The sequence below is a fragment of the Myotis davidii genome, unplaced genomic scaffold, assembly GCF_000327345.1.
Source record: "Myotis davidii unplaced genomic scaffold, ASM32734v1 scaffold80, whole genome shotgun sequence".
NCBI lineage: Eukaryota > Metazoa > Chordata > Mammalia > Chiroptera > Vespertilionidae > Myotis > Myotis davidii.
In genome coordinates this window covers 1313759-1324816 of record NW_006292686.1, presented here as the reverse complement: position 1 = coordinate 1324816, position 11058 = coordinate 1313759, and the positions used below count along the sequence as shown (strand labels likewise).

At 48.4% G+C, this 11058-nt stretch overlaps 1 protein-coding gene and 1 pseudogene across 3 annotated transcripts in view; one reads left to right on the top strand and one right to left on the bottom strand.

Moving 5' to 3' along the window:
• LOC102768639 overlaps positions 1–9261 on the bottom strand; it is a 19283-nt pseudogene extending 10022 nt beyond the window's left edge.
• SSR1 (signal sequence receptor, alpha) overlaps positions 9221–11058 on the top strand; it is a 39949-nt gene continuing 38111 nt past the window's right edge. Inside the window, exon 1 of one of the 3 annotated variants that reach the window (XM_006766100.2) lies at positions 9221–9400. In XM_006766100.2, coding sequence (XP_006766163.2) covers positions 9322–9400 — 79 coding nt within the window. In that variant the 5' untranslated portion in view covers positions 9221–9321. The remainder of the gene's footprint in view (positions 9401–11058) is intronic. The other 2 variants (XM_015565541.1, XM_006766101.2) reach the window with 2 other exon arrangements.

The following is an 11058-nucleotide window of genomic DNA, read 5'->3' as shown; positions in this document are numbered from 1 at the left end:
GGGGGCGGGATCGGGGAGGGCTGCCCAAGCCATCCAGCGGCAATTCAGGCCAGCCCCCCTGCCTCTGTCTTCATCTCTGCTCTAGGCCTCACCTGCACACACAACCTCCTCCTGTCTGATCGTGACTGTTATGGTGTTCCTGCCTAATTTGCATATTACTTCTTTTTAGATATATCTTGTTCTAGAGTATTTCCATCACTTCCACCCCTAACATTTCGTCTAACCTGTTTACAATCAATCACTGCTTCCACCCCAAACATCTCCAGGATTCTGGTCAGTCTTGTTCCAGGGAACATGCAGGGGGTGGTTTGTAGGGCAAACTGGGATCTGCTACTGCATTTGAGCAGGAGGCACTGAGGCGACCACTTGGTAAAGCTTGGGAATCACCCTGTCCTCTGCCATGATCCATCTCATTCTTGGAGAGGCCAGCTGGCAAGTTAAACCAGAGCTTGACAGAGTCCACCACCCTTGAGAGTGACACACGGCTCTACCATTGCCCTGGGGTGTAGTTGTGTTTTTAATTTACTATCTCAGCTGGGGAAGGGGAGTGATGGTGTCAATTTCAGAAGCTTTTACTTGGCCATTCATACTCTTAATAGCTCTTTCTAGGAACCAGTGTGAGGGTTCTTTCAAACAGCATTCCATCTGTACTTTCAGGGCCCAGATGTGGATAGGTCTGAGAACCTGAAGGGCCCACCGTTAGCTGGACCTGGCTCCCACATGCTCTGCTCTAGAAGGGGGCATGTTGGTACTTGGGGTCATGGATATAATGTCAGTTCAGACCTTCTGTCCAACAATCTTCTAAAAGTCTGGGTGTTTCCTTCCTCACTGCATGATCACTGTGAGTCAGTGTCCAATGGCTCCTGGGGTGTTTACTGAATGAGATCTGCTGTGGTGTTCCAGGGCACCTCATCACAGAGGCTGGCTTCTCTTCAGTTACTGAGTTCTTGGATAAGAACTGGTTCAGGCCCAGCTGAGAAACAGAACATGACTTTTTATTGGAGTGACTGCCCTCAGCCTCCTGATCTTTCTTGATTTACTTAGTTATATAAATAAGCAATAAGTTGAGAGCCCGTCACCCATAGCTTTCTATAGGTTAGTCCTCCTGCCCATCCCCATCACTTCTTCCCTATTCTGACTTTGCAGCTCATGGTGACAATTGTGCCCACCTTGCCTCTGATGGCTCCTAACCACTTGCCTCATCCCCATTGCACTCAGCCTGTTCCATAACAGCATTTCTTACCCTCGGCCCTAGTCTATGGAGATAGCTGACCACTGGTCTCAGCGAGCCTGGAGTCCCCCTCACGGGTGCATTCCTTATCACTTTGGTAACAGAGTGACCTCCAGGCCCTCTCACAGAAGGTACACTAGTTAGTTTCCAGCCTTACTACTGTATGTATTTTAATAGGCCCACATTTAGGGGCCAGGAAGAGACAAGGAGGGGCCAGGGGAGTGAAAGGAAACTGGGAAGGTATAGCTGTCATTGAGCCTAGAGAAACAAGTGTTAAGAGAAGGGTTGGAGAGGGAAGGCTCAGATGATGACTTTTGGAGTTAGCAAGATGGGGATGTTTTCGTTCAGGGGCGAAAATAAAAGCCCAATTGGAATAGGCAGAGAAGTGAATCTGCACTGTGTCCAAGAGCAGAGAAATGAGGCTGTTGCTGAATGGGAACAGAGGCCACAGGAGAATTTTGCTTTTTAAGATGGACAATATTATAGTTTATTTGTATGTTGATGGGAGCAGTGAATTGGAGAAGTAGAAATTTATTAAGAGGTAGAGAATAGAGGACTACTTTCTAAATCACATGTTTTGAGCAGGAAATGGGATTCAAACCACAAATGATAGATGGCCTTTGATAGGCCTATAAACATTTTTTATTATAACAGCAAGGAAGACAGGCCACAGATGGAGGTAACTGGTAGAGTTTATGGGGAGTGATCAGGTGCTTGTAATTTTGTCTGTTCTTTTCAATGAAAGATGCACTGGGGAGAATTGGAGGGAGGTCTATGAATTATGAAGAAAGAGGATCAGATGGGAATAGTTGGGTTGAAAAGCCAGAATTCCTTTGAAAGCCTTCCTTATTTTTTGTTTCTTTTTCCCATCCTGCCCCCTTTTCATAAAAATCACAAAAGAGTTTTCTGTCAGGGGTATAGTATAGTACGCCAAACCTAGTTCTTTTTTTTTAAGCCCTTGCTAGGTGAAAGAACAATTAAATCTTTGCTTGCATATAATAAGTGCAACTTTTTTACTTGACAATTTCCCTTTCTTATCTGGTCTACAATTGAAATTAGGTTGCAAACATGTGGAGGAAAAATGTCACTTGTTACAACACAACAAATTAAATAAATATTTTCTGAGTTACCCCTGGGTGTCAGGCACTGTTCTGTGACATTGACTCAAAGGCACAAAGATGCTTGGCCTCAAGATGTTGACAGGAGACATAATAAACTATATGTTGTGTTAGAAGATAACAAATACTATGAAAAAAAAAAGGAGACTAGAATGAAGGGAATGGAGGGAGGAGGGAGAGAGAGAGCAGGGAGCACGGGGAGGGGGCGGGGAAGAGGGCTATACTTTAAAATTGGGAGGTGAGAGTAAGCCTCACTGACAAGTGACAGTTGAGCAAAGGTTTAAAGGACATGAGGAAGTTCTTTAGCTACACCGTTATCTGAGGGAATAAAACAGAACAAAAACCAGTGCTATTAAGCACATTTAATAATTTTGATGAGGAAAATCTTAAGTAATCGAAGAAAAAGAAGGTTCTGCTTTTACAAATTCTAAGTGAGTAAAGTAACAAAAGCGGAGAATCAACTGCAGATTTGCCTGAACTGTTTGCATGAGAATGACCCCAAATGGGTGTGTTCTGGAAAACAATTACCTTCAAGATGATAGGTGCAGAGGTGACAGAGAGAGAGAGAACATAGGGGGATATTTGGGAGGACCTAAATAAATTAGTAGATGGAATTCTTTTAAAAAAAAAATATTTGTGCCGAAACTGGTTTGGCTCAGTGGATAGAGCGTCGGCCTGCGGACTGAAGGGTCCCAGGTTCAATTCCGGTCAAGGGCATGTACCTTGGTTGCGGGCACATCCCCAGTAGGAGATGTGCAGGAGGCAGCTGATCGATATTGCTCTCTCGTTGATGTTTCTAACTCTCTATCTCTCTCCCTTCCTCTCTGTAAAAAATCAATAAAATATATTTAAAAAAAAATATTTGTATTGATTTTTAGAGAGAGGAAGGGAAGGAAAAGGGAGAGAGAAACATTGATGCGAGAGCAAGACATCAATCAGCTGCCTCCTTCATGCCCCCTACTGTGGATCAAGCCCATGGCTGGGGCTTGTGCCCTGACAGGGAATCAAACCAGCAACCTTTTGGTGCACAGGACAGTGCCCAACCAACTGAGCCACACTGGCCAGGGCAGTAGATGGAATTCTTAAGTCCATAAATTAGAGATTTGAACCAATTGAAGGAGAGAGAGCTCTTGGGTGGGCACCACAGGAAAGCTGATGATTGCAGCAGGAACGTAGATCACAAATATGCAGAATTTCATGAGCACTAAGATCGGGGTGAGGATTTTATTTCCCTGATCCGTAGACTACTACTTTTTATGCCAACTGGACAATTACACAGGTCCCTGTTTTCTGTTTGTATGTTTTTATTTTCCCCAGACTCATCACATCAGTCACAGCCAGAGTCAGAACACTTTTATTTGTCCCTGCTGTACCTTTAGTAGCTGGTTGTGTAAAATTCAAGTCCCCAATAAAATCCATTAGTGACAATCTCATAACATAATTGGAATGAAAGTCCCAGTGTAAGCCTAAATGGATTATCCTCAGGTTTTATATCTGAGCATGTCATAAGAACTGTAGGGACAGAACTGCTAACACGAAGAATGAGAATCTTCACCGGAAATCAGTCCTCGGAGGAAAAAAGTCTGTGAGCAATGTTTGGTCCAGTGACAGAGAGAAGTGACTTAAGAATATATGCATCTTTTTTTTTTTAACAGTCCACACTGGTTTCTTTCTGGTGCTGGGAGAGAAAAGCAAGTTAAATAGAAGGATGTGTTTGTCAAAAAACCTGTCAGACTCCAGAACGCAGAACAGGTCTGAAACAGAAAGTGCCTCAAAGTTGAGAAAGATTCTTCCTGTACCAGTAGAGTACACTCAGCAAGGGTCAGCCACATCGGAGTGGGGCCAGCAGTCCTGGGGCGTTGGCACAGAGTGACAGTTTTGGTAGCTGTGCACAGTAGCGAAGGCAGCAGCAAGGTGGAAGGGTGCCTCCTTAGCAAGTCCTTCCACTTCTGCTGGGTGCCTTGGTGGCAGCAGCATCAGTGGTGGCCTGCAGAGGGGAGTGGCTCAGAGTTGGCTTAGCCCAGACCTGTCAGGTTGTGACGTTAGCGGACAAACATAGGCCTTGACCCTTGAGCACAGCCAATGCAGGAGTAGAAGAGAAGATCTTCCAGGCCAGTGGGGCATGCATGGAGGCGGGAATCAGACATGCTGTCTGCCATGGACTAGCCTTTAAGCCTTGGTTAAGTTACTAATCTTCTGTGTCTTGGTTTTTCTGCTCAGCTCAGTAAACAATATCTCCTCACAGGGATTTTAGAGATTAAATTAGATGATACATGAAAGCACAGTTCTAAGGGGCAGTAATTGTCAATAGCAAGCACACAATAAGGGTTAGCTAATTTGTTTCATCATCTATATAACATGTCACACTGGTCTAGTCCAACAGTACCTGGTATTCAGATTGTTTAATTGCATGAAATACCAACTCATTGGCAGCAACCCAAAGTCCAAACCAGATGAGAAGGAAACGGAAGAGTAGTGTGCAACCGTTGCTGCTCCCATCAGACATTTGCCAAATGCTTTCTCTATGCCAGGCATTGTCCTAGGTGATTTATAACTCTGGAATGCCACCTAACAATGTAAGAACTGTCACTGTGGGTGAGGATATGGGCAGAGAGGGAAAAAAGATGTACCACTGTATATTTCTTATGTTTTTTTAAGGGGGTGAGGGTGGGGGGGAGAAACTGTATTTAAACTATTCCAAAACCTATTTTTGCTTTTCACACTACATTCAGACAGCTCATGTTCCTTATATCCCTACTAGAGGCCCGGTGCACAAAATTTGTGCACAGGGGCAGGTGTCCCTCAATCCAGCCTGCACCCTCTCCAATCTGGAAGCCTACGGGGAATGTACTACTGTCGGTTCTGGCTTAAATTGGCAGTTGGACATCTTTCTCACAATCCAGGACTGCTGGCTCTTAACCACTTGCCTGCCTGCCTGCCTGATTGCCCCTAACCGCTTCTGCCTGCCAGCCTGATTGCCCCCTAACTACTCCCCTGCTGGCCTGATCTCCTCCAACTGCCCTCCCCTGCAGGCCTGGTCACTCCCAAGTGCCCTTCCCTGCTGGCCCAATCATCCCACACTGCCCTCCCCTGCTGACCTGTTCTCCCGCAACTGTCCTCCCCTGCCAGCCATCTTATGGTAGCCATCTTGTGGTGGCCATCTTGTGATGACGTCACATGAGAGCGTCACACGAAGGCATGACACCACCTAGGCTTTTATTATATCCTAGTAGCCTGGTGCACAAAATTTGTGCACATTAAAAGGGAATTAATTGCTCTAACCGGTTTGGCTCAGTGGATAGAGTATCAGCATGCGGACTCAAGGGTCCCAGGTTCAATTCCAGTCAAGGGCATGTACCTTGGTTGCGGGCACATCCCCAGTAGGGAGTGTGAAAGAGGCAACTGATCGATGGTTCTCTCTCAGCCCAGGCCCCAGACTTGAGAGCAAAGGACCCTGGTCCCTGCTGTACAGATGACAACCGCCCACCCCCCCTCCGGGCCTGTGGGTACCTGGGGCAAGTGTGGGCCCAGAGGCACATGTTGTCCTAGGTGGCAGACGAGGACCCAAGGCTCGGAGGGACCAGGGGACTTGCTCAGAGTCCATTTGTCAGGCTCACTGCCTCCCTCGGGGCTGGAATTGGGCTGGGCCGGCAGTGGGGGCAGAATTGGCGACCAAAACCCCTCAACACCTCCAGGTGGGAAAGGAGGGTCCCCCAAGGGGAGTTCGGCTCCTTCCCCACAGATGATGCATCAGTTGAGACCAAAAGGAGACTGTTTGGGGGGGAAATTCGAGTTCCCCTCATTAGTTACATCTAATTGGATCACAACAGTAAACAGCAGCCTGCCTTCAACAAGCCGGGCTCTGCCGTGGCCCAGAGGTGGTGTCCCTCACCGGCGGGTGTGCCAGGCAAGACGCTGCTAATTGTCGGGAGGCCACGTCCCATCCTGTGCCAGGTAAGGGATGGCGGCGAGAGATAATTATAATCAGATCTAATTAGCAATTAGAACAGATCCCAACTAGAAGCTGTTTGCAGTTAAATGTTCCCAGGGAGGCGTTCACAGTCCCCAGGGCGCGCCGTGTGCCCCAGACAACCGGACGGGGTGGAGAGGAATGGGCGCCCTCACACCCCGTGACTTTCATCTAGCGCAGTGGTTCTCAACCTTGGCTGCACGTTAGAACCATCTGGGAATCTTTTTTAGAAATCCTGATTCATGGGCCTCATCCTCCAGAAATTGTTTCTTTGTTATGGGGTGGAGCCACAACATTAGTAACAAAGAAACAGAATTAAAACTTTATTGTGGGGAGCCATTACAGTGTTTTGGACAGGTTTAAGCCTTGGACTGATGAGAGGGCACAGTCCTCTCATTGCCGTGTGCAAGTCCCAGCTTGGAGGGCAGGGCCCTCCCAGCACAATTATAGCCAACAGCTGTAGTTGTAAGCTTGAACCTATGGTCCGAACACGTGGCTCCATGTGCCTGAGTGATGTAAGCTTGATAGAGTTCAGGTGCATGTAGTTGAGTAGGATTGAAATCCAGGAGAATGTTGTAAACATCTTGGTCACGCCCTTATTTTGGCTCAAAGCATCTGCTATAAAATAAAGGCATGGCTGTGGGCGTGGTTGCTGTCTGTCAGAGAAGCAGCATCCCACCGAGACCCGGCTTTCATTCTCTTGTCTGTCCTTTTTAAACCTTTCAACTGCCCCCACTCAGGTTAACCCCTGGCCGTGCTGGCGCAGCAGACTTTATAAAGATATGCCTCCATGCTCCCAGGGCTGGTTCCTGCCTCAAACCCTACCCTTACAGGAAACAGCTTGGGGGAGGGCAAAGCCGTTGCCAAGACAACCCCTGCAGGACTGACTTCCTTCTGCTTGGTCGCTGTTCTGGTCATGATGAACACCACCCATGGTTTTATATAAGTAGATCGTTTACAGCAGTGGTTCTCAACCTGTGGGTCGCGACCCTTTTGGGGATCGAATGACCCTTTCACAGGGGTAGCCTAAGACCATCAGAAAACACATATATAATTACATATTGTTTTTGTGATTAATCACTATGCTTTAATTATGTTCAATTTGTAACAATGAAAATACATCCTGCATATCAGATATTTACATTATGATTCATAACCGTAGCAAAATTACAGTTATAAAGTAGCAAAGAAAATAATTTTATGGTTGGGGGCCACCACAACATGAGGAACTGTATTAAAGGGTCACAGCATTAGGAAGGTTGAGAAGCACTGGTTTACAGTGTAAAGACCTATGGCGCCCTAGCCGGTTTGCTCAATAGGTAGAGCGGGGTGCCTGTGCACTGAAGGGTCCCAGGTTGATTCCCTTCAAAGGCACAGGCCTGGGTTGTGGGCTCGACACCAGTAGAGGGTACGCAGGAGGCAGGGGATGTGCCCGCAACCCAGGTACATGCCCTTGACCGGAATCGAACCTGGGACCTTTCAGTCCGCAGGCCGACGCTCTATCCACTGAGCCAAACCGGTCTCGGCCTCTCTCTCATTATTGATGTTTCTCTCTCTCCCTCTTCCTTTCTCTTTGAAATCAATCTGCACTAATACAAGACAAAGATGCAAATTGACCATCCCTTCCCTATGCCTTAAGCCATGCCCACCAGCCAATCAGAGCGACTATATGCAAATTAACCCAACCAAGATGGCGGCCGGCAGCCACAGAGCTGGAGCAAGCAGGAGGCTTGGTTGCCCCAGTGATGGAGGAAGCCAAGCTTCCTGCCTGCTGCAGCTGACTCTGAGCTCCACTCAAGGCAACAAAGTTTCAATTATAGAAGATAAATAAACCCCAGATACCTGCCTTCAGCCGGCCGTGGCCATGGAAATGGAGTGAGCAGTAGGCTTGGGTTGCCCCTGGTGATGGAGGAAGCCAAGCTTCTCGCCCGCCCTGGCCGCCTCTGAGCTCTACTCAAGACTACAAAGTTTCAATTATAGAAGGTAAATAAATCCCAGAATAATAATAAAAAAGAAAAAAAGGAGAGGCTGGGAGCTTCTGTCGTCAGGGGGCTTGGCCAGCCTGCTAACAGCCATCAGCCCCTCACCCAGGCTGGCCAGGCACCCCAGTGGGGATCCCACCCTGATCTGGGACACCCTTCAGGGAAAACCAGCCGGCCCCAACCCGTGCACCTGGCCTCTACCCTATACAATAAAAGGGTAATATACAAATTGACCCTAACAGCAGAACGACTGGGAAAGACTGGTCACTATGACACACACTGACCACCAGGGGGCAGATGCTCAATGCAGGAGCTGTCCCCTGGTGGTCAGTGAGCTCCCACAGGGGGAGCTCTGCTCAGCCACAAGCCAGGCTGATGGCTTCCAGTACAGCAGTGGTGGTGGGAGCCTCTCCAGCCTCCTCAGCAGCACTAAGGATGTCTGACTGCTTAGATCTGCTCCCCGCTGGCAAGTGGACATCCCCTGAAGGCTCCCGGGCTGGCAGAGGGATGTCTAACTGCCAGTTTGGGCCTGATCCCCCAGGGAGTGGGCCTAAGCTGGCAGGTAGACATCTTCTGAGAGGTCCCAGACTGCAAGAGGGCATAGGCTGGGCTGAGGGACCCCCCTGAGTGCACACATTTTTGTGCATCAGGCCTCTAGTAAAAATATACTTAAAAATATATATTTAAAAAAACACACCCTATCACGCCAAGCACCATAGGTGGGACCTGCAGGTGGCCAGCCAGAACGACAGGGGGAGGCGGGCTCTCCCGGGAATCTCCGAGGCCCAGCAACTCGCCACGTGACCTCCAGGACTCCGCCCAGCGCACCCCTCCACGGAGTGCCTGGAGGCGGCCACGTGGACGGCGCTCCTCGGCCCAAGAAAGGGGCGTGGCGAAGGTCCGTGCGTGGTACGTGCCCCGCCCCTCCCCGCCCGGAGCCCGGATGAAAAGTAACGCCATTTTCGCCGGAGCCCCCGAGAGTTCTCGTGGACCGCGACAGGGCACCGGACGGACTGCGCCATGAGGCTCCTCCCTCGCCTGCTTCTGCTTCTCTTGTTCGTGTTCCCCGCCACTCTCTTGCTCCGAGGCGGCCCTGGAGGTGAGGCGAGGGGAGGGAACGGTGGGGCTCGCCGGGAAGGAGCCGCCAGGGACGGCAAGTTTAAAGCTGGCGGCGGCAGCGGCAACTCCTGGGTCCGGCTTCCAGCTCGTCGGCCTCCCTCCACCTCGTCCTGGACCCCCAGCTCGCAGTCGGGCCTGTCCTGCGGCCCGGCTGGGCCTCCCGGCCGCCGCAGCGCCGCTCCACCCCCTGCCCCGGCTCTGGGCTGACGTGTCTTTCGTTTCCCGCTCGGCGTCCCCTTCATTCATTTGCTTAAGCCTCTCTTTTCCAACACCTGAGCTCTCGGAGCGCTTTGCACGTTCCTCGTCCTCTTCCCGGGCCCCGGCCCGACCCCGGCCCGGGGTGCTGCCGGGGGTCCCGGTTTCAGAGCAGCTCCCCGGTCTGGCCCCATTGCCCAGCCCCGCACTCCCAGGCGGGGATCTGGAGGATCTCCGTGGGCTGTCTATTGCTTAGGCCCCTTTTTCCTCTCCTTTCTTTTTTTGTAACCATTTTTTTTTTGTATCTTGGCACTTTGTCCTGGAAAAACATAGTCTCATTCGAGTTTTACATGTTTTATTCAGGTTTGTCTATTCCTCCCCACGGTTAAGCTGGGGTGGAAATAACCTACACGGCAGAACATTAAAAATGTGTAGACTTGGCTTCTTGCCCCGATTCTCTCATGAACTTCGGTTTCTGTACCCTGTCAGTGTAGTCTGACTGGATGAGCGCTGGGATTCTGCTCCCATCAGCTGAAGCGAGCTGAGGCGGAGAGCGTGATAGTGACAGGTGCCCACAGGCCGCTTTCCAAGTGAAAAAAAGTGAAGTGACTGGTTCCTGTTCAGTGGATGGAAAACCAAGTATGAAAAGTAACCAGAACTGTTAAGGGATTCATTTGCAGGTTGAGGGATTCTTGCTGATTTCCTCTCTCTCTTTCTCTCTCTCTCTCTCTCTCTCTCTTTCTCAACAAAAATGGCCAATTCTACTTACTATATTTTTTCAGGTTTTAAACTTTTTTTTTTTTTTAAGGAAACATCAGTGTCTAAACTGAACGGGGTATCTTTAAACACTTGTTGTGAATAATGGTCTTTCTTTCAAAAGATGTTTCCTTTAAATTTTTCAAACTGAAAAGTGTTAGATTTTATAGGCATAGAAATGTTACTGGTAACATTAAAATGCTTTAGTACCCACTGAAATGTAGGGTGAAAAGCTGTTATGCCTCAATCCTGAGTTTAAATACAACTTTGAATTATTATGTCAGACCTAGATATTTTTCTTACTAGTTTTTCATTTCTTTAGGGTTTTTTCTTTCTTTTTTTGGGGGGGGGGTGTCTTTTAACTAGTTTTTTTAAACTGACTTGTTTAGGTAGAACTGAAAAAACTTAAAATACATGGCCCTTAACATGTGCTGTTTCTCCTGGGTGTTGCAGCATATGCACATGCTTCCTTTCCCACATTTTTTTCCCTGTCCTGAACTGCCACATCATCATTCTTTCTGAGAAATGTTGAGAGAGTCGCTAGAACTTTGAAATTTCTTTTGAGGGTCTTGCCTGAAATAGATTTAATGTGACTTATTTAGAATACTTTTGCATATAAAACTGTGACTTATACTTTCCTGGCATTATAGTTATGCCTAACTTTTATTTTCATTTTAAGTGTAGGGG